Source organism: Antennarius striatus, chromosome 22 (assembly GCF_040054535.1).
Source record: "Antennarius striatus isolate MH-2024 chromosome 22, ASM4005453v1, whole genome shotgun sequence".
In the NCBI taxonomy this organism is placed as follows: domain Eukaryota; kingdom Metazoa; phylum Chordata; class Actinopteri; order Lophiiformes; family Antennariidae; genus Antennarius; species Antennarius striatus.
In genome coordinates, this window is record NC_090797.1 from 2,331,516 (window position 1) to 2,355,286 (window position 23,771).

Consider the following 23,771-nt stretch of genomic DNA (forward strand, 5'->3'; position numbering starts at 1 on the left):
CCTACTGAAAATAGTTCCCTCCTTTTGAGCTTTATTCAGGTGCAAAGTGCAGTTAATTAACACGGCAGACTGGGAGAGATGCACAAGTCATTAATTGGAAATAAGAAGAAGAAGAAGAAGAAAAAAACCAGGATGGAAAATAAAGCACACACTTAATTCAATTAAAACGGACATAATTGCTTTCGTGCTACGGCCCCAGGATTCTTTTGTTTAGCGGCTTTGTTGGATCCGACGGTCCTGCTTGTCGCTTAAAGCCGACCAGACGTAACGCTAACGCTTCTCGTCTCCGCCTCGCACAACTTTATGAGAAATTAAAAAAAAGTTCGGACTGGATGATCACAGTGTAACCCTCGTTCCTCGCGGTTAACAAAACCCGCGACAAACTATTTATCTTAGTATTTACGGTAATTTAAATGTTTATAAACCCTCCCCATACTGATATTAAACCACCTTATATCTGTATTATATCTGTATCTGTATTATAACTATTACTATTGATTATCATTATAGTATTTTAATTCTTATACCTATTTTTCTATTTATCTTGGTGGGTTATTTATTACTCTTTCTAATTGGTGTTGGTACTACTTTCTATGTGCTGGTGCTACTTTCTGTGTGTTTTTGTGTACTCACTGTAGAGGTAAGATCGGGCCTAAAAAATCCAGCCCGACTCGACCCGACCCGATTTCGGCCCGGCCCCAATTTCGGGCCGGGTCGGGCTTGGACTCAGGTTTGGGCTTAAAATCTTACCTCTATTTGGTTTAGAGGTAAGACCGGGCCTAAAAAAGGTACTAAATAGGTACTAAAGCCCGACTCGACCCGACCCGAACGTAATTATTGACATTTTGAGACATACTCTCTACTCTATTACTTTTCCCCCCACTCTGATAAACCGTTTAAAACACTTTTACGTCGTTTAAAGTCCGAGACTCACGGATCGTAGCGCACTTCCGGATGCTGTCAGCCAATAGAATGCGCGTACGGTGTCACCTGACTACCTCCCAAAAATACGCGATGAAGTGAAGTCGCGTACGATGCGGTTTGGGGACAGGAAGCGAGGACTTACTTGTATTTCCAGTTGCTGTACGACCTGCATTTGGACTCGACACTGGGCGGTGCTCCGGTCGTCCAGGGCGTGTTCGCTGGTTAGGTGTCTAGACGAGGGAGGGGGTTGGGGGGGGTGGAGAAAAATAAGGAGAATTAGGCTAATTTTCGGGATAATTACGGTATCAACTTCCCCTTCGGTTTTGTTTTAATGATAATATTTCTATACGGGGGGGTAATTATCTATAGGATACAGGTAGGCGCCATTGTTCCCGTTTGAAACCAGGTAATTAGACGCCGTGCGTGCCGCCATGTTTAACATGACAATAGCCGCCGCCGTCAGTCGAGATGGCTAACTTTGGCGCCGCCTAGAATAAAAGACGCTAGCCCAGCAGAACGGCTTTGTCTCCCTCGTTTAGCCCCAAAACAATACACACCATTTAACACCGGCAACATTTGACACACAAAGGCGGCTCTTCCCCCCCCCCCCGCCGCCAAAAGGTGGCATTATCAGACGTTCGCTTCATTAGGAGGGGAAAAAGGGGGCCGTCGCGCAACCGTAACAGTCAATGAGGGCTTGGGTCTTGATTGGATTTCGTCTGCGGGACACAAAAGAGCTCGCCGCCGCCGCCACCATTAAGACCAGACCTTTATTCCTAGCAAAGCATACGTACACATACGTGGAGTTTTTTTTTTTTTTAAAAAGGGGGTTTTTAAAGTGTTGTGATGCTGGGTAATGAGCCTCTATCTAAATGATCATTGGTGACAAACTCACAAAGCGAGCTTTGAGGAGGCCTGCTTATGAAATGCCAGAGCTGCCACTTTATCTCCAGTAATTACAGGTTAGCTTGCAGACCCTTCAATGATCATTTACAGCGCTGCCTCCAGCGCATTAGAGGGAGGACAAAATCTCTCTCTCTCGCTTTCTTTGGCTTTCACTTCATCAGAGAACACACACTGAGCTGAAACACGACTGAAACACACACTCCCTGTCGCCGATTTCTTCTATTCTTTGCACACAAAATTTCTCTTTTTGTTTATCTGCGACGCGCAAAAAAACCCCCAAAAAAAAACAAAAAACAAGACCGGATTCTCATCGCCCGTCAATCAAAAAGCTGAATGGAACATCTTGTATTCACAATAGCGGCGTACCTTTCAATTTAAAAACACACACACACACACACACACACACACACACACACACACACACACACACACACATCATCTCCACTTCTGCTTTCGGATGTGGAATGAGGTGGCATTAAAGAAGGAGGCGCTGCAGAAGGAGTGGGATGGATGTAGTGGAGTGTGTGTGTGTGTGTGTCGGTCAGTATAATTGCTGTTTCACAATGTGCATGCAAAAAAAAAAAAAAAAAAAAAGGGAGGGGGGGTGCATTCCATTAATCATTTAATCACGTCCCTTTGCAGGATGAGGGAACTAATGTTGCAAATACCCTTTTCATCCCACTGCCCATAATGCTATCTTATGCATTTGATGTATGGCGCGTGTCACGAATTACAGCTGCTTCAAAAAGCGCTCGCCGTCCCTGAAGATACCTCATTACAAAAAAAAAAAAGAAAAAAGAATAAGGACGGAAAAATCTTTATTAAGTTTGTCTCTCGTTGACAATCGGCTTGTTTTCTGGCTCCTTCTTCCACCGCCGGACGGTTAGCGGCGTGATTACAGGCAGATTACGGCGTGCGTTTATGAAATATTCAAATGAAGGCATGTCCTGTTGTGGATTAATAATATAAAAAAAAAAAGAGGAGGAGGGGGGGGAGAGACAGACAATAATAATGAAATAAGGAACACCTTATTTACCAGGTTTAGAAACCGTCTAATTAAATAAGAATAACTTCACCTCCAAGTTGGATGTGGGAAGTTTTTGCAGCAAAAGTAAGAGAAATCAGAGCAAATAATAGCGACTAAAAGCCTGATAAATAGCGGGGCGAGGGGGAGGGTTCCATTCTGTTTTCACCGGATGCAGCAGTTTCTCTTAAACAGCGAAGCTTTTTCCCAGCGGTTGTGTGTATGAATATGTATGGAGCATCCACATCCACCAAGGGCCCAATAATAAATCTACTCAAGCCAGCCAGTGTGGATGATACACTTCTGCTAATTGTCTGTGTGTATTATCAGGGGCAACAAAGGGCCCAGTAGAGAACTGATAGTTACCCCCCTCCCCCATATTACCACCACCCCCACCACCAACTGTCTGCACGTGACGCACAAACAGCTTCAGTCAAAACTAATACACACATTCAGTTTTTATACAAAAGAGATGACGGGGGAGGCCATATGTGAATACACATGTTCTGCACACACACGCACACACACACACACACACACACACACACACACACACACACACACACACACACACACACACACACACACACACACACACACACACACACACTCACACACACACTCCCCAGCGGTGGTGGTGGTGCATAAGTAATGCCCTCCGTTTTAAAGGTCTTGTCAGTGCAGTAAATACGTGCCTGCCTTCGGTGTGTGTTTGTGTGTGTGTGTGTGTGTGTGTGTGTGTGTGTGTGTGTGACGCCGCCGCTGCCTTGTGGGTTTAATTAGAAGTGGGTTACAGACACCGGCGTTAGCGTTAGCATGGAGCTTCCCCCTTCCTGCCAGTAATAAGGAGAGTGGAGCGGTGACAGGGAGAGGAAGGGGTTAAGTGTGTGGTGATGGAAATGGAAGGGGGGGCGGGGGGGGTTGGGATGCAGGTTTGGTCTAAAAGGTGAAAGGTCGCGGTTTGAAAGAGTCAAACAAACCCTCAAACGATCGACGTTTAAACTTCTACGTTTTTCCATCCGCCGACAAACAGCATTTATTTTTCTCCAGCTGACAAACACGCCCCCCCCCCCCCATCTCCCTCCAAACACCCACCTCTCAAGAAACACTTCCCAGCAATTTCCTTCCATTTTTTGAACTTCACAGAGCTAATTCTGGGGGGGTTGGGGGGGTGGCAGCCACCTCGCGGCTACCTCCGCCAGCGCGGAACACTTAAAAAGCGGCGCGGAGCAGCGATTAAATGCTGATCTTGACAAGTTTCTTCATGCAACAAAACAATAGATGACTAAACGTGTCGCCGCCGCCGCCGCCGCCGCCGCCACCGCGCCGATCTCCTGCAGCGTGCTACGAGACGCCGCCCCCCTCCCACCGACACGTGTAACCCAGCGCCCGACTACCTAACATCTAAACTGTCATCGGAATCTGACACCTGCTCCGCGTAACCCCCGTTTAAGCTTGTGTGTGTGTGTGTGTGTGTGTGTGTGTGTGTGTGTGTGTGTGTGTGTGTGTGTGTGTGTGTGTGTGTGAATGGCATTTCCAGAGACATGAAAGGCCCTCCCTATGACACAGACAATCACCCGCTTCGAGGCACGCCGCCGAGCAGCCATCTTTGTTCTTGATGACGAGGCTGCCTTCTTTGTCGCTGCTTGTTTTCATGTGGCGGTTGGGTTACGGAGCCGCGGTGAAGGTTTTTCTTTTCTTTTTTTTGGGGGGGGGGGGGTTATGTTTTATAACAGCAAAAAAAAAAAAAAACATCTGCCAAGATCTGTTCTCTGAAATCTACCTGTTTTCCCGCCGTCTGTCTTCCTCGCTTTCGCGATTTGACGTTTTTTTCTCTGTGGATTCGCACCGCTAACCCTTCAACTAGCTAACCGGGCTAAGCCACCCCCCCACCCCCAACCCCCACCCTGGAATTGCCCTCGGGTTTCGGCTCGCGTCACCTTTAAGGAAGTAAAAACCTGCTAATCCGACGCGTCGCTGCGTCCGCACGGACATGTTTGCTTGCCCGATCCAAAAGGCAAACGAGAAGTCCGGTCCGCATTTCCATAAGCAACCCCCCCCCCCCCCAGCGCACCCCTGGCTTTTCAAACGTGAAAAAAAACCGCCGCTGACATTGACACACACGCCGCGGATGAGCAAAAACACACCTTGTCAGACTAGAGTCGTAATATATATCCACCTCTTGATTTTGTCTTTTGCATCCGTCGCCGTCAATTTACCGTCTCTTTTGTGGGTCTGGCAACGCATTGACGGGGCGTGAAAATCCCAGCTTAAATATGGCGTCACGCGCGGCGTCTTTCAAAGACTGATAAACATGTTTATTAGCGTCGTCTCCCGTCACAGTCACACCTTTTTTTACTTTTTAATTCCCAAGCTGCTGTAGAATTAGTAAAAGCCTGACCTAAATCCTGCAGCGGCTCCCATGGGTGGACTACTTTATTTATTATTTTTATCCCTGCTGCATATTATAGTCACTTCTGTAGAGAAATGCATAATTTTGGTGGGGGGGTGGCGGAGAAAAAAAAAAATAGAATGTCCTGATTTCAAGAGTTTATGCGAATTTGCGCGGACATTCGCTGAAAAACACTCGCCAGATCGTTATTTCACAGTTAATTACAAATCTAATTAGAATATTCAAATTTAAGCTTCCCCTTTTCTTCTCTGTGTGAGAGCAGGGAGCCGGGGAGGGAGTGATAGCGATGATGGTGGTGGTGGTGGTGGGGGGGGGCGAGTTAGAGAGAGTCACTGAGTGGCAATGTGATAACCTGTAATCGGCGCCGCTGCAAACACCTTCTTTTGATGCCCCCCCCCCGCACACACACACACCCGCTAACATCCAGGCAACAAAGCCGGCCAATTACAAATGAGCTAATTAACTAAATTGTTGATGGAGCATGAAGAGTTCATTCGCTCTGGCGCCCGCGCCGTGACAACAGCGAATGGCGGAGCCTTTTGTTGTCAGGACAGGAAGTGCTGCGGGAATCAAGCGCGCTAGGATAAAAATATTAGCCGAGGAAGCACCGATGGCGTGCTCTTACTTCAAAAACTGTCCGAAGTCCTCGCAGATGTTCTCGCAGCCGGGCCACTTGCACACGCCGTGGCCGTACAGGGGGTGGGTGCCGCCGCTTTCTTCATGTAATGAACTGAAACAGCAGAGAAGAAGAAGAAGGAAGGAGGTCAGGTGTGTGTGTTGGGGGGGGGGGGGGGCGGGGTCAGTGCAGAATATGCAAAAAAAAAAAAAAGAGGGAGAAACATGCGACACCAAGACCCGATGGCGGCGGTCAGATTTGTTCGCAGACGTGCGATAATCATCCTAAATGCAACGTAACGCAATCTGCTGATGGCGTGATATGTGGCGTCCCCGAGCCAATGGGAAACCCGTCGCAACTCAGTCTCCGCCTCCTCCAATCCCGTCTCAGAAAAAGAAATAGGAAGGGGCGGGCCTTTCCACGAGAACATTAAAGACCCAGACAGACACATAATTCTCATCAGCGGACTAGTCCTCCGTCTTACTTGTTCATTTGAGGACATGTTTGGGGGGAGGGGGAGTGGGCGGAGCTAAGAAGCTCCGGGTTTTCCCTCAAATGGCGCCATAATAAGTTACAACTCCGCCTCCACAGCACATCCTATTAAAGCCGACAGTTTAACCTTTAGGCGTGTGTGTTTGTGTTTGTCTGCCCGTTTGTCTGCCCCGCTTGCCGCGTTTCACGGAGGCTTTCCCCACATTGATCCGCGGCGTGTTAGTAAGCAGCGCTCTTGACAATTCCCCGTGTTCGATCATTATTAGACCCCGACGCCGCCCTCTTGGGACGGCGGATAAAAAGTCTTTTCCTCCTCCTCGTCTTCCTCCCTTCTTTCCATCTTCCGTCTAAAAAAAAACAACAAAAAAAAACCCGATATCCTTTTTCAAGCCTCTTTTTTTCAGCGGCGCCGGCGAGATAGCATCTACTTTAAACCAATTACGCAGCACTTCCACCTCCAGTGCGAGTCCCCACCCGACATCAACACACACACACACACACATACTGACACACACGTAGCGTTAGCCTAAGTCCTTATTATAATATCGCCAAAGAAAAGCCTTTGAATAATGCATGGGCCAGATTGGCGGATATGTGAACAGTCAGTGTTTTTACGCCGGGGTGCATTTATAAAAGACAGCATCACAAGGATAAACATCCCGGAAACGCCACTCAACGCATCACGGAGTGTGTGTTTACATGACAAGCAAGCAAGGGAGGTAATTTTCAAAAGGAGGAGAAAAGAGGCAAGGAACACTAAATACTTAATGTACAAGGAGGTTAGCGTGTTTGATATCCGTGTGCAACGGCACGCGTGTTCCCCCGAGAGAACAAGGCCCTTTTTTTGACGCATCACCAAGATAGTGGTAAACAAACGAATAAACAAAAACTTCATCGCCCAACGAGGATAAACGCTCTGGAGTTGTGATGTCTTCCGACATCCCCAGAACAAAGGCAAACGAGCTTCTGGTGGGGGTAAGCAAACAAACAAACAAACGGGAAGTCTCACATCTCCGCCGTGTGAGACGGGAGCGGTGACGTCTCAATTATTATTTTTCTTTTACCTCTCCCGCTCACGTTCCCGTTCCCTTTCCCGCTCTCTTCTGTGGTTGAGGACCGGGGACTGTCCGTTGGCGATGGAATGGTGGGAGATGGGCGGCGACGCTTTGGCGGGATTGGAGGAGGAGGTAGTTGAAGAAGAGTTGTTGGTGGAGAGGTCGAGACCGCCGCCGGTGCCGCCGTTGTTGTTGTTGTGGTTGTTGTGTTTGATGCCGTTGTCCTCCATGCCGTGTCCGCCGCCGCCGCCGCCGCCGGTCACGTCTTTCCACAACTGCTGGAGTTCGGCAGGGCTCAGGCCGGCTGGGGGAGGCGGGGGGGGGAAGATACAGGATTGGTGGGGTAGATAAGAGACATGTCAATGCAAAACCGTCTTCTTCTCTCTTATTGGACACAGATCCAACCTGTTAACTCGTCACTTCCTCAGTTGTCTCTAAGACCTGTGCGTCAACCAGGAAGACTATTCGGGTAAAACGCCCTCCTTCCATTCCTCTCTGTTGTTTTGGGCGTCGCCATTTTGGAGGTAAACAACAAACAAAGATGTTTACTCGGCTGGCGGGGGGAGAAAATGGAGCCAGCTCTCCCTCGCTCTGCTGTCCTTTTTTTACTCTTCAATTCCTCTCCTCTCAGGCTAGCAGAGAAGGCAGTAAACAACAACAACAACAACAACAGGGAGGGGGAATCCAAAAGGAGGTGTGGGGGGGGTAGAAGCAGAAGATGGAAAAACAACAAAGACAAACAGGAGGCAGACAAAAGGACGCCACAATGAGACAAGATGAGGAAGAAGAGACGGGAAGGACGACGCTCTAAACAAAGTGATGATGAGGACAGTTAGGGACAAAGTGGATGGACGGCATACAAATGAGCTGGGGGGGGGGCAGAAAAACAAGGAGAATGACAGGTGAGTTGGATGGAGGGGAGAAACCTGACGACACAGGAGACACGTGACCAGTCACGTGATCTCACACTCCTTCTTCCTCTTCCTCCCATCCACCCCACCATTCGCCTGCCCCCACTTTTATTCCTGCTTACCTTGCGGCGGCAGGGTTTGTCCGGGCAGGGCGGCCTGGCCGGGGGCGGGGCCCGGCAGCGACAGCAGGCCCTGCCGCTGCATGTTGAGGAGGTGCTGCTGCTGCTGGAGCTGCTGCATCTGCAGGAGCTGCTGCTGGAAGACGAGCTGCTGGGCGGCCAGCTGCTGCTGCTGCTGCTGCTGCTGCTGTTGCTATAGCGAGGGAAGGAGGAGGACGAGGGGAGCAAGGAAGTGAGCGGAGAGGAGAGGAGGGAGGGAAAATTACATTTGAATTAACAACTGAGAGAGAAAGAGAGAGAGAGAGGAAGGAGGCGCTGTTTTGTACTCGGGACGTGCACTCGTTTGCCTCGGCGGTGACCTTAGCTACACCTCGTCTCCTGCCCCCTCGTCTGCCTCCTCCTCTATTTACTCATTTCATCTTCCCCCCTGTTTTGTTTTTTTGTTGCTTTTTTGGGGATGGGTGGGCTTCTCTCCACCCCACCCACCCTGGTAGTTAATTGTCTCTCCACCACTGATGGTCTGTTACAGCTGATGTGGCCTGAGGGAGGTGGCACATTCACAGCATCACAAGCGTGTGAACGCCCCCCCCCCCGCCCCCATCCTCACTCGTCCCACCCACCCAGCCAACCACCCCCCAGGCTCCCCTCCTGTCCACCCCCAGCCTCTGCCGCCTGGCTGAGTTGTTTACCGCCGGTCTGGTCAGGCGATTGCGTAACTGCGTGAAAAACAACAACAACAACAAGAAAAGGAAAACGAGTCGGGGCGGGGGTCGACGAGCTTGGTTGGAATATATTCAGTCAAGTTTGTTTGTTTGTTCGTTTACTTATTTATTTTCATTCTCCAGTCCATTTGGGGTCATGGCCGACCCGGAAAGTGCAGTTTTGGGGAAGGGAGGGGGGCAAAAGCTTCTCACTGGAGAACAGGATGCATAATGGAATAACGGAGGAAGGTAGACCACCACCCCCCGGCTACTCACCCACACCCCACCATCCCGCCTCCAGAGAAATAAGGCGGCAATTTCTATTCCATATTTGATGGGGGGGGGGGCTCATGAAAAACTCCATTGGCAAATCCAAACAGAAACAAAGCCGCCGGGAGGTCAGCGGCGGCTTCCTGAGGAGGCGACGTAATGGGTAGCTGGAGGAGGCATCGAGAGGTGTGTGTGTGTGTGTTTCTGATCAATTTAACCGCCTCCATGCGTGTAGCGTCGCCTGGATGTGCACCCCCCCCCCCCTTCCCGACTGCCTCTCAGAGTTCAGCGCCGTGTGAAACTCAAACACGGTTACGCGAACGCGGCTGTCATGCTCATCTCCGCCGCCGCCGAGAACGAGACGTCTGTCCACCAGCTGCCTGTCAGCGTGATTTATGATCACCGCGCACTCCGTAACGTCAAGCTGTTTGTGTGTGTGTGTGTGTGTGTGTGTGTTTGCACGCCCAAGGAAAAGCGTTCATTAGCGCGCCGGCCCGACGACCCTGTAGTCGTCGGGATTTTCTCGATAAATCAGCGTTTGTGTCGCGTTTGAGCGCCAAACGACACTCCAAATGCACTCGGATGACAAAATGAGAGCGAAGATCCGCGGACTTCTTTTCAGATGTGTGTGTGTGTGTGTGTGTGTGTGTGTGTGTGTGTGTGTGTGTGTGTGTGTGTGTCTGTGAGCTCACCTCCTTCACTTGTTTGCCAGGATGTTGCTGTTGGAGAAGCTGCAGATGGAGCTGCTCCTGTTGTTTCTTATAAAACTCCTGCAAGTGTTGCTGGAAAAAAAACAACAACACAAAACGGATTTAAGGCAAATTTGGTCCCAACTTTTCTATCGCTTCTGACGTTCGCTTCCTCGCCGTTTTGTGAAGTGTTCTGCAGATCTTTAATGCCGACCATGTGACTGTTTGCTAGGGGTGCGCTAAAAAGGCGCCGCGCTGACTCCCAATCAGCCTGATCGCTATTAATGACGAGGGATAATCAGACTGACGCTCTTAATTAAACCATTCCCTTCCCCTTAATCAAATCTACGAATGAGAAATGAATCTGAACTCCGACAGGTGACTTGCGAGCAGAGCGTTACATCATCTACTCCGTCGGTCCCTGATGGACGCCTGTGAGGGAATTGAACCCGCGACACGCAGAGGACGATTAATTAGAGGCGACGGTTTCAGATTGGAAAGCGTGTCAAGGACGCGGATTCCATTGGCGGGTTTCGGATACAACCGGAGCGCGGATGGGAAAAAAAGGGGGTCGGGGGGTGGGTCATGTTGCATGCATGCATCCAGGTCAGTGCGTTCAGATCATGCTACGTTAGCATGCATGTGCTAAATGCGCTACGTACCTGCTGCAGCATGACGGCCTGCTGCTGCTGGAGCAGCGCCTGGAGCTGCTGGGGGGAGAGGACCTGCTGCTGGAGGATCTGCTGCATCTGCTGTGGCGTTATCACCTGGGGACTCATCATGGCCACCGACACGGGAACCTGGAAGAAAAAAAAAAAGGGGGGGGGGCGCAAGGACAGGAAGTCAAAGATGGCGCCACCAGGAGAATCGGGTCAGGGTGGGATAAAGGAGGGCGTTGGAAAAGTAGTCCGTTATAGATCCGTGACGGGCCTGCAGAAGGACGCCGTTGTGTTGCGTGCAATATTAAGCTCCGCCTCCCCCCTGCTGGGAAAAGTAAGGGATTTAAATAGATGCAGACCTTAATTAGCAGGACCCTTGAACTGCCCCCACTTCAGCGCCGAAACAGCTCGAGAACGCTAGAAAGTTGATTAAAAGTACGCTGATGAAGAGGACGAGTCAGCGGGACGCATGGGGGGGGGGGGAACCAGGGGCCCCACCCCGTGGAAAAAGGAAAGAATTGAGCACATGAACGCTCTTGTTTGTGGAGTACACTCAGAAAGATCGAGTTACAGTTACTATTATACTCGCTATTCTTTAGTTTCAATAAATGAAAGAATTTAGTAAATACAACTACATTTGAAGTAAACTTTACAAGTAAATATTTCGTAAACTTAACACTTTTAGTTCTATGAACTTCTCTTTTTAAGTGCAATCTGTTTCCTGGATTCTTTTAAGTAAACAGAACTTCTCACATTTTAGAGTGCAAATGTTTTATTTTGGTGCCAATCTTTATTCCAGTGTCAATAAAACGGAACGCGTCTGAGATCGCACATTTCTAGTTCCCGCCAAACTGATTTCTGCTTCCAATCTACATCCGAAACGACGCCGGCGCTCGATCGTGACACTTCCTGTCGGCGTTTCGGAAACATTCTGTCGGGTTCAGATGCCAATCAATAACGTACAAGCTGTTGATGATGCGTTTGCAAAAGAAATCAAGGGGGCGACGACGGGGGGGGGGGGGGGTTCAGAAGCAAATCAATACTTGTCTGCTCACTCCGAGGCTATTAGTCTTGTTACGTTTGCGTTTCTTTTTCTAAATCCAACATTGGCATTGATTAAATAAGAAGTTTTTCCCCTTTTCTTTCCCGTTTGACCTTTGGAAACCCAACGCCATCCTCCTGGCTTGACGCTCCGATCCGATCTGTCCTCCCCCCTACTTTTTTTTTATAAAGCCTTACAATGAAACGTCGCCACCTTTACTTATTTTTTCTTTTTTTTTACGGACACTAATTGCGACACTGTCTGGCGTGCGGCTTCCGTGACAGTAGCTCGCCTCTACTGGCGTGTCAAGGGGCCAGTAAGACATCCCCGTCCTCATCGCCGGCTAATCAAGCTGCCTTGATTACTTTCCATGCTTGTCTCTCCTCCCTCTTTCTCTCTCTCTGTCAGGCCTTGACACGTCCTTGTTTAGCTCTCCTCTCCTCGACTACCCCCCCCCCATCACCACCACAGGTTTTCCCCCCTCTTTGATTAGCCGAGACATTTGCATGGTCACTACACATTTTTCATTTTAGAAGTCATTATGCATTAGTGGCTCCTGATCGCCCGCCTTGACTAATCCTGATGAACTGAAAATCACAGCTGAAGGTCAACTTCCAGCCGGCCCCCGCTCGCACATTCATATTCATATTCAAACAAATCCTGCCTCCATTGTTCATTAGGGGGGTCTCAGAGAGAAGGGACTCCATCTAAGGAGGAGGAAGGAGGAGGAAGGATCTCTTTTCTTCTCTGAACTCCTCGATGCAACGGTGCAAAAAAAAAAAAAAAAAAGCGCGCTCACAATAAAGCGAGGTGGCGAACAAAAGCCATCAAAAGTTGCAAATTAAACAGTCCGTGTGTAATTATGCAAATGCTCTGCTTACACCTTCAACGTTATTAACCCTTAAAGGTGCATTTGCGAGTAAGTAATTACCCCTGCAGTCACTCCTGGTTTTTGTTTTGGATGCGGCGACAATGGGACGAGTTCAGCTGGAGAAAAAACATGAGTGATGCACTCATTAAGACTATTAATTGGATGCTGGCACAAAGACGTTTGGTTTAACAAAAGGGATGTGGCACAAATGTGTGTGTGTGTGTGTGTGTGTGTTTATAGAATAATTCCTGCATTGCACTTTGAAAAAAACGATTTACGACTTCTAGAAGTGTCGTAATCAAGAAAAAGAAGAAGCAACGACGCCAAAAAAAAAAAAAAAGTCAAATAACCGGATTATGAAATCGAGAGCTCCCTTTACGTTTTCATTAGCCTAACCCGAGATAACCATCTTCATTTCACCTTTGTTCCAAACAAAACAAAAAAAAAAAAACAAGAGGAAGAGGAAGAGGAGGAGGAGGAAAGAAAGAGAAAGGAGAGAAAGTCCATTGTGAAGAGCGGCACAATTCTAATTCCAGCATTTAACCGCATCCTTTTCTGCTCGACGTACCGGAGTCTCCGAGATGAAAGCAGATAAGTAATTGCTCTCCTGGTTCTTATTCTTCACTGACAACCCATAAATTTAATTTTACACACACGTTCATTTACATTTTCAAGTATATGACATGATAATTGCAGGAATATAACACCTCCATTTTTGCGGGATGCCGCTGCCGGGGCTTGATTGACGGGAGCGGTGAATTGAAAGGAACAGGGAGGCTGACTTGCCTCCCCCCCTCCCCCCCCCCCGCCGCCCTCCCCTCCCCCCCTTTTCCAAATGATTCCGCCGCGAAGGGATGAAATTAATGAGCATTTACGCCACGGCGCCGTAAACATCCGCGGGATGGAGGGAAGAAGAGGAGGAGGAGGATTCCCTGGAATCTTAAAAACGCGATCAAGCCTGTTTTTAATCCCCTTCACCGCCGTTTGAACCCGTTTTTTGTTTACCATCCCGCGTGTGGAGGAGAGCGATGAGCGGTATTGACATGAACTTTGAAGCCATGTGTTCCGCCATTGAGGTTGGAGAGCAAAAAACAAAGGACCTTTAAATTGGCTCCTGATGTGAAAACACTGGCGGGGGCCCCCATCGCTTGGAGCCGGCAGATCATTACCCCACTCCTGTCACACTTTGCAGCTTGTAACCGAGCCTCTTCAATGCCTTTTCCCGAAAAGGTCAAGTCCTTCCGACGGCGCGAGCCTTTCGGTATCTCTGAGCGCGCTCCGTTTGAATTAGCTCAGCGCTAAAAAAAAACAAAAAACGCGACGACCTGGACCGATGGACGACGACAATACGCATCCGGCAATTACGTCAACTGGAGATGACGTAAATCAAATAATTAAAGAGGAATTTCTTTTATTCAATTTGCCCGCCGCGCGATTCACTTAGCGCTAATAAACTAGCGTCGGGAGGGAGGAAGTGGCGGTTAGATGTCAGTGAAGGCAACGGACGTAGGGCAGTTATCAACCGCAGAGGTCGTTTCCCGTTTCGCTGGTGTAACTGGACAGAACCGGGCGGCGGCGGCGGCTGGAGAAAAACGCTAGCCGACAATTACCGCGGATCCTCGGCAGCGAGCGCCGCCGCTAATTAAACCACACGCTTTGTTTTACACGCGGAAAGTGAGGCAGAAAAAAAATAGAAGTTTCAACCCCCGTGCCCTATTTTCATCTCCTGAGCATCCCTGGGGAGGGAGCAAAGTCAGACACCCCCCACCAATTCAACTTCTGACCTCTCAACTTCCTCGCAGCTGACAGCGCTCGTTTGCTAACCAATTACCGCCAAATGCAACTGCGCAATTATCGACGCCTTTAGCGGAGGATGACCAGGACGGAAGGGGCGGGGCATCCCCGGCTCTGAAGTTCAAGATCGCAGGAAGTCGCTTTGTTTCCCCCCCCCCCCCCCGACTCGAAGAGATCGATTCTCCGGATTGTCGGGAGTGAAGCTAAGTGGATTACAGAATGTTTTCCGCCGCCGCGATCGCGGAACGCCATTTATCACAACATGAAGACCCATCATGGGATAAAAAATAAAAAGCCCTGGGGGGGGGGGGGGTTTAAAGCACCGTTTCCATATTGATTCATCTCGACATGCAGATAGTCATTGATTGAGCTCTACAACTGGAGTAATCGGCCGTCGCCGCCACCTCAGCGCTGGTTGTTTGTGTCATCATGGTTACAAATGGTCGCACCTTTATCATTAAACCCCGCCCGATTGGCTGCCGACTGACGCCTCCCTGCAGGTGTACATATTTCAGGAGTAAATGGGAGTGACAGACGGAGAGAGGGAGGGAGCGCGGCGTTGTAGGGGTGGTGGTGGTGGTGATGGTGGGGGGGGGGGTTGGACACTTCCCTCTGATGTTGCAGGTAATATGGCCTCCGCTGGATCAGCCTCTTCATCAGTGACACACAGTAAATTACAAGTGCTTCAAGCCGCTGGGTGAATTATAGTTCATCACTTGGAAAGGCTTCCCCACTCAGGGCCCCCCCCTCGAATATCAGATCTGCCGGTTAGGATCCAATTAACACCCCGGCCGGAATCATCAGATTGCGCGTGTAAGGGCTGGTATAACTCGTTTATTGCGCCCATGTATCTTCTGTCACCAGGTAAATTTGTTGCTGCTACATCAAAGGTCTGAGCTACTCGTCTTTTTTTTTTTTTAGCCGTCCTTCCCCTCCCTTTCTATTTCTCTTGATCCCCCCCACTTCGCTTCGCTTCCCCCCCCCTCCCCACGCCGAACTCAGCTACTTCGCCTCGGGGTTGCATTTCAACTTCTTTTGCATCACAATGATGAACCTGCTCCGTCCTCGCAATTTAGCAATCTTGTCCTGTAGGTGTTGTAAAAGCAGCAGCGATGGGGGGGGGGGTGTTGGGGGAGAAATCTTGTTTTCTGGTTACAAAAGCAGTAACCAAGGCTGTTTGACTTAAAATGTGCTGACGATTTTTTTTCCCTCCCTCTTAGAGTCAACAGAAGTTTTCCTCATGAATAACATAATCGTCCCAGCGATAATTTCTTTTTCTCTATTTTCAGATGCAACCAGAGGGGATGCGGCGGGAAGATATTCAGACATGTAAATGCGAACTGCCATCTTTTAGCCTCGTGTGCCGGAGTCTAACCTGCACTACTTCCTGGCATTCCGGTCCTTTTCCCTCGCATTCATGGAGGTAGAGGTAGCGCTACAGGGACTGGGGGTTGCGGGACTGGGGGCGCAAAAATCAGCCTTCCAATCATGGGATTCCGCGTCATGACGACGGATCCAGAGGAAGACGAGAGAAGTTGCGAAAGCTTACGTTGCAACAAATTGGAGTATGTCGGAGATAGCCCACGAGCAAACACAGTGTTGCTCTGAGCAAAGCATCATGGGATCGATCAAGTAAAAAAAGATTAAAAAACCCAATAAATGTCCGAAGGAGATCGACCCAGCACCCAAAACCAACCTGACTGGGCCAGAAAGGACCATCCCCTGTTTTTACCTTCCTTATATGGTAGCGTGTCCCGTTACTTTAGGCGATGAAGGGGGTGTGGTCATCTCACCCTGGCGTTCCTCCAACCATCGGCGACCAATCGTTTCTCGAAATTCAACCGGAGGAAGCCCCAACAAACTCCACTTGAACAAAGTCGTTCCAGTTGAGGTTAAAACTTCGGTTGAAGGTTGAAGACGGAAAAGTTGCGGAAGCTTACAATGCAACAAAGTTGGAGTATGTCAGAGATCGCCCACGAGCAAACACAGTGTTTCTCTGAGCAAAGCATCATGGGATCAGTCAAGAACAGAAAGAACTCGACAAGTGTCCGGAGCATCTGAGAAAGTCCACCGAAGGAGATCGACCCAACGCCAAAAACCAACCCAACGCGAAAGGAATCTCCCATCCGTTTTTACGTTCCATGTATGGTAGCGTGTCCCATTACTTTAGGACATGAAGGGGGTGTGGTCATCTCGCTCAGGCGTTCCTTCAACCATCGGCGACCAACTGTTCCTCCAAACTAACTCCACTTGATGAGCCCCACCAAACAGGAGCCCCAACAAACTCCCCTTGAACAAAGTCTTTCCTGGCGAGGTTGAAACTTCAGCGTTGGCGTGCAGGCGGTGTGTGTGTGTGTGTGTGTGTGTGTGTGTGTGTGTGTGTGTGGACGTATCCCGTACGTGTGTGTGCAACTGAAACAACTGTCAGATCCGTAGGCCACTGTAATCCTCTCCGCCTCTCCTTGTCCGCGTTTCTTTATTTGTATTCCAAATGTCAGTGTATAAATGGCTTTCGGAGGGGTGGCTTTGGCAGCGTTGGGGGGTGGGGGGGCGGGCGGTGGATGAACAGAGACGAGAGGGTGTTTGTGTGCCTTAGGAGAGCCGTGTAAGCAGCATGGCGGCGGTGGGTGGGGGGTTTACAGGCAGAAATAGGTGTTTATTGAGTGCTCCCGTGGGCTTACTGTGTAATAATAGACCTGTCACATTACGCAAATGTGGAGAAGCAGCCTGTGTGTTTGTGTGGATGTGTGTGTGTGTTGTTTTTTTGTTTTTTTTTTACTCGCGAACGCCGCCGCCGCCGCCTGCCTCCGCATCATCAACTACTGAGAAGCGGTGATGAGCGAGCAGATAGAATTAGTCAGGCGAGAGCCTTTAGCCGCTAATACGCGTAATTAAAACTGCAAGCAGCGGCACTTAGATGCTTGTGTACTAAATAATTTACACGGCGCGATCTATGGATCATTTCCCGCTCTTAAATACCAAAAGAATAGGGAACAAGAAGGGGGGGGTGAGGCTGGCAGAGGATTTATTAGTATCTCTGCCATAAGCAGGATGTCATGGTGGTATTAATCTGCCCCCCTTCAACACAAACACACACATACACACACTTTCTGCTGTGCTAATCACATGCGGGGATCAATCGACATGATTTCCTGTAGCTTGATTTGCCGCCACTGTTGCATCCATGGCGACCCGGCGACAAGACAGAGGTGACGACCTTAATAAAAGCCGGATTAACAGGTGAGGGGTAAGGAAGGAGTAATCCAATCGCCTTTGCACATAGAACACCTCTGCAACACCAGGGGGCGCTATCATCTTTAGTCCTCCAGCTAAACAAATAAAAACATCCTTTAAAGCCACGCCTGTAACCCTCGATGAAGATAATGTCGACACCCCTGAAAAAGCGCCAGCGAGCGTTCGACAGTCTTATTTCGGGGAGGGTGCGTAATGAGGAACACGATAGAGGGGTGGGGGGTGCGACTCCAATCGGAGGTGTCGCCATTGTTAGACTCTGTGAAAATATCAATGGGTGAGGTTAACGCCAATTTCCCTGACATTAATGAAATGCACAGATCCCCCTAATGAGGTAAACCACTGCTCCTTGATGGCGCTTATTAGCTGAGCGGAGGGCGCCGACTCCTGCACTCCAATTTCAAACGGCTAAAAATAAATTAAATAAAAAAAGGCGCTAATAAAAAAAAATAAAAAAAAACAGGGAGCAGATGTCGAGGAGGAAGCTAACCGAGAGTCTTGTTGGTTTAAACGAGCGGAATGTAAAGAGAAGAGGAGGAAAAATCTTCAGCAAGGAAGAGGCTTGCAAGGAGATGTGTTAATATGTGTGTGTGAGTGTGTGTGTGTGTGAGTGTGTGTGTGACCTTTGTCGAATCACTGACAACAGAAATAGACAGCTCTGCGAATCAATAAGGCAAATTAGCGTTGGAGAGGAGAAATGACAGGCAGGTAAAATTAGCTGTCTTGGTAGCCTAGTGTCTTTCAGATAATATCTAACCTCTGGAACTTCCTGTGTCAACGGCGCCGCAAATGTAGCGTGCAGGCGTCCTAGCTAGCGCCACTAGTTAGCATCTCAGTGCTAATTAACGTCTTGTTTGCCTAAAAGAAAACGGCTTCGTGGGGCAGACGGATGAAACTTCCTGCCCTCTGTTGTGTTTTCCTTTCCTGTCCGTGTGACGATCGGACCCCTGGGAGTCCGGCTCGTCGCCGGCTTTAGGATTCCGCTTGGCAGGTCGGAGGATTGCGTCGGTAAATCAAACACACTTGTGGAACAGAGGAAATCTTCTTTTCGGGAGAGCATGCATTATGGATGGACTTAAGAGATTAGAACGGGGGAGCTGCTTTACCTGCAGTGGACGCTGCTTGTCCTGGCTCTTTGGAGATTTCAGGCCGCTGCCTGGCTGCTGCAAGAGTAATTGCCTCGCTGCTTGTAGGGCCTGAAGAAGAAAGGAACACAAGACAGGAAAAAAAACGGTGAGAAAAATGAGAAAGGAAGATGATAGGATACAAATTCCTGAGGATATTTGGTGTTTTCTGCAACACGGGATACACTTTAAGGGAACAACTGGCAGTGATCAAGGGCAAAGGCAACTGGAGTACCCAAGAGGAGGGGGTTGATGCAGAGCATCGGCAGGATTGACCTGTCTAGTGCGTGCTCCACTGAAATACCCACTTCTCCTGGCAAATTACAAGCCTGCATTTGCATATTCATAATATCAATTTGATGTCGAGGCGGCGCCACGTGAAGTGTCCCCAGGAGCTGTAATTAAAGTTGACAAAATCAACATCAGATTACATTTAGAGTGAATTAACTTTGCAGGCGGCGCAGGTTTTTTACACCGCGGATTACCAGCTAGAAGGACGGAGGGACAGACGGACAAAAAATTAGGCTAACGAGAAAACAAATCGGGGGTTTGCGAAACGCGGGGAAATTACTCGGCCACGGGCGATAAGAATCGGGAGATGGTTGGGATTGCGTTGGAATTCATTCCTCTCGGGGTCGGATGGGATTATGGATCCCCTCCCGCCCCGCCCGGCCCAGCCTGGCCCCGCCCACCCGGCGCCGCGCTTCGGCTTCACAGGTACGGCGGCAGCTGGGCGAGCAGCTTCACTCCGCTTCTTCAAGAGCAGACGGGATGAAAGAAAAAGAACATTGTGCACAGCTGCTACTACCGCGTCTGTTCCACATCGTGTTCTCCGGGCCCATGAGCATCACGTGGTGGAGTACACACACACACACACACACGCACACGCACACGCACACGCACACGCACACGCACACGCACACGCACACGCACACGCAACAACTTCACAGGTGCTTTCTTTTTTTTGATGCAAAAACAAGAGGATGAGGAGGAGGAGAGTGACACTTCCTCAGGAATCAAGGGTGCTCATTTGATTTTGTGGTGCTTGCTGGTATCCATGACAACGCCTGCCTTGACAGGGCGTGCATATGGTGCCGCTCCGCCAGCTGGTGGGAACAATGTTTGAACGAGTACATTGAGATCCTGAGCAAACAAGAGGAGGAGACGGGAGACGGGGAAGAATGAGAGGAGGAGGAGGAGGAAAAGTTGCCATGTCTTCACCCCTCGGGGGAATGCAGCCCCCCCACCCACCCCCGCCTGATCAATTATGAAAAGGTAGGGGTGGTTTTGAGGGGGGGGTCTGTCTGGCTAGGGGGCTCAGGAGGAGCCAGGCTTTCTGAACTCCAGTAAACAAACACATTACACCGGGCCCTAAACGCATCGATCCGTCTCCTTCATGAGGAGCGTCGTCGCCACTGGTTTATAAGTGTGTGTGTGTGTGTGTGTGTGTGTGTGTGTGTGTGTGTGTGTGTGTGTGTGTGTGTGTGTGTGTGACATCTGTAAACTGAGCTATAGCCTCACACACACACACTATGAAAAGTTGCCTCCAGTACTCGGGGTGCATCAACACCCGGAAATGCAGCTCCGCCCCTCCCTCCTCCTCCTCCAGGTGGATGATGGGTAATCGAAAAAGATGCTCCAGTTGGGTTTTATGTCGCCAAGTAAAAGTTTATCTCCAGTTAACTCTGATTTGAAGTTGGTGGGGCGAAAAGAGTCACATGACACGTTTGAGGCGCTTTTAAGGTAAGGTAAAGATGGATGGAAGCCGGCATCAAACTGACCTCGGATCAGGCAAACTCTTTTTCCACTGGCGCCATTATAGCAAAAACACACACACACACACACACATATAAAAAAAAAAAATCACAAAATGCCAAGAAAAGTCATCATAAAGTTTCCTGAAGAGCCGTCGGCGGGGACGAGCGCAGGAACGGCGTCTATTTAACCCGGGTTGCTATGCTAGAGAAAAGAAGATGACATCCGCGCTCTATTAATGCTCACGTTGTATAAACAGCACAATGTGACACATTCCTCACAAGCAGCCAGCGACTGACAGATAGAGAAGAAGAAAAAACACACACAGCCAGACCTGGCTGTATAAATAACAAGGCACTCAGAGGCATATTTGATGTTGATATCCATCACCGAGGTTGGAAAAGAGAGAGAGGAAAAAAGGAAAACAAGGGGGAAGGAGAATAACCGGAGGAGCGGAGCGAGACGGCGACACGGGGATCCTTATGAAAATAAGATTCAGCCCAAATGGATCTGGTGTAATTGGTTTCAGATAGCCGGGTCAGGAGGAAGGCGACGCCAAGCGGACGGGGGAAACAAGAATGTTTACACAGGCATTCCTCGGACGCATTAATAGGCATGCGGAGGGAGGGGGTAGGGGAAGGGAAAGGGTGAGGAGGGGAATGTAAAACACCGCTAGATATCCATCCCATCCCTGTTTAGACGCCACAGAGAAGCAAACACCTATCGCACCTTTGTTCTGAGCATGCAAAGATCTGAAACAAGCAAGGCAGAACCAATCTGAGGGGTAGGCGAATAAAGAAGCCATCCGCCGAGGGGTGTCACCACCCGGAGACGGGTCGGCGACGCGGGAGTGGGATTTATCTGAAGGTTGGAAAGGGGGTGGGACAGCAAGGAGTCACTTCCTGGTCACAGGTCATGTGATGCAGGTCGTTACGGATACAGGTAAGACGACAAACTCAACAGGTACAGATCCAGGAAGTAGTTGCGTCCATCGATACGCAACTGATGGAATTAGGCGGATGGATCTCGGCGCCGGCGTGCGGAACAGATGTTTGGCGTGTGTGTGTGTGTGTGTGTGTGTGTGTGTGTGTGTGTGTGTTGTGGGGACTAAAGGCGCTGCTGTTCGACACCAGGCTGTCGGCCAGAACGACTCCAGTCGCGCTGACAGCTTTGATGACTCCCACGCACACACACACACACACACACACACACACACACACACACACACACACACACACACATACATACATACACACACACACAACACCAGCTTATCTGTCTGTGCTTCCAGGAAACAGACAAGAGGAGGATGGGGGGGAGGAAAAGGAGGTGGGGGGGTGAGAGAATGGGAAAAAAGTGACACTTTCTCGAGCCGGAGAGAGTCGCTCACCATGGAAAACAAGGCACAAACAGTTTAAGCCGAGCAAACAAACACGGATGATTGGACTGAGGCTGGCGGGCCGCCGTCAGGGGGCGGGTGGTGGTGGTGGGGGTGGGGGGGGGTACGCTCTGACACTCCACGCCACAATATTTACACCTTATCTTCTTATATAAGTGGATTCCAGGGCTGATGGACGGATGAATATGGATCGGATCGTCACTGGAGAGGAGGCGAGGACGAAACGTTCCGAACGGAGTCGGAGTATCAAAGCGCAGGACTGTGACCGGCGAGCGTTGTCGCGGAAACGGCGTGGGGCGTCTTCGAGATCCGACCGCGTCACCCTAATCGGACTTTGCGCGCTTTTTCTTTCCTGGAATCAGGCGTCCCTGAGTCCGCCGTCGATCTCCTTCGATTGGAGAGCAGAAGGACTCCTATCTTTACACCGGAAAGGTCAGAAGCTGCGCCTGTGCCTCGACAATGGCGGCGGATCGTGTTCCGTTATCGCCGAGCGCATAAATAGAGAAACGAACAGGTGGAGTGGGGAGTATGAAACGGTGACGTCTTTTTGAGGAGCGAGCGTCACGGTCACCGCCACGCCACAGCGCCACCTAGAGTCCTGGAGGTCAGCGTTTGGGCCGCGGAAGCGCAGAAAGAAAGAAAGAAAGAATGGAAAGTAGTAATGAGGATTTTCATGTATGACTCAATAAATCAACACAAGGGATTGGGGGGGGGTGGAGCAATGAAGGGGGGGGGGTCGTCCATGGAGAATCTGCCTGGGCCTCAGGACGGAGGTGAACAATGGGTTCCTCCTTCATCTCCATCTGAGGAGGTTACAGCTTCCTGAACAGAAGAAGCTCCACCCCCCACCCCACCCCAAAAAAAAAAAGGACAAGAAAAAATAAGAAAACAAAAATAAAAACTACTTTTTTTAAACTTATTTACTGTCGTTTCTTCTTCCCTAAGTGGATAACAACCCCGCTCCCTCTCTCTTCTCCTGTGTCATATTGTATTATTCATTTCTTCCCCCTCGTCTTCCTCCCGTCTCTCACCCATTGTTTATTGATTCTCCAGATTAAGAATTCCTGGGGGTGGATGGATTGTAACACACAAGCATCAAATTATTTTTGGGGTGTGCTTATTTGCCTTTCCCTTGCATCTATTTGGCCTGTGTCTGTAGACAATTACGGCGCCGCCGCCCCAGACTCAGGTGCTAATAATGAAGGACAAATAGAATCGTATGTGTAAACTTCCCCCACTGATGAAAATTTATATTAACTTTCTGCCACAGTAAACAGAGCTGCATAGCGACACCCTCCCCTGAGGACTGACAAGATGAATTTGCTCGCTGCTACCCCAGGAAAGAGGCTCAAGATGGAGGGGGTCGGGGGCGCCATTGTGTAACCCCACACTTATTATGTTTCCACCAACAAAGAGAAAACATGGGTCTGTTTTACCCATCAGAGATAAAATGTGTGTTTAGACATGTGAGAAGAGGGTTCTTTTAGGGGGGGGGGGGCAGCCGTAGTAAAGAAGATGTTGGTTTCAGCTGCCATCCGACTGACCCAACCGCTTTGTCATAGTTTTAAAAAACGCTGATTAATTATCTCTTAAGCGTTTTAAAGGCCTTCCTCCATCATCTCTTTACCCCCCCCCCCACACACACACTCACTGCCCCCACCCCCCCCGTCGCCGCCTGAAGATAAGGGCAACGGCGGTGCTCTTTATCTGCGACACACTCAAGGAAGTCCTTCAGAAAAGGACCACAATGCATTG

General features: G+C 49.7%; 1 protein-coding gene across 2 annotated transcripts in view; it reads right to left on the reverse strand.

Moving 5' to 3' along the window:
• Window positions 1–23,771, reverse strand: part of foxp2 (forkhead box P2) — an 83,415-nt gene that overhangs the window by 15,368 nt on the left and 44,276 nt on the right. For both annotated transcript variants that reach the window (XM_068307108.1, XM_068307107.1), the window contains exons 5-11: window positions 18,845–18,934; window positions 10,783–10,920; window positions 10,124–10,213; window positions 8,464–8,653; window positions 7,440–7,734; window positions 5,893–5,997; window positions 1,067–1,154 (exon numbers count right to left, since the gene is read on the reverse strand). In XM_068307108.1, the coding sequence (XP_068163209.1) occupies window positions 1,067–1,154; window positions 5,893–5,997; window positions 7,440–7,734; window positions 8,464–8,653; window positions 10,124–10,213; window positions 10,783–10,920; window positions 18,845–18,934 (996 nt within the window). The remainder of the gene's footprint in view (window positions 1–1,066; window positions 1,155–5,892; window positions 5,998–7,439; window positions 7,735–8,463; window positions 8,654–10,123; window positions 10,214–10,782; window positions 10,921–18,844; window positions 18,935–23,771) is intronic.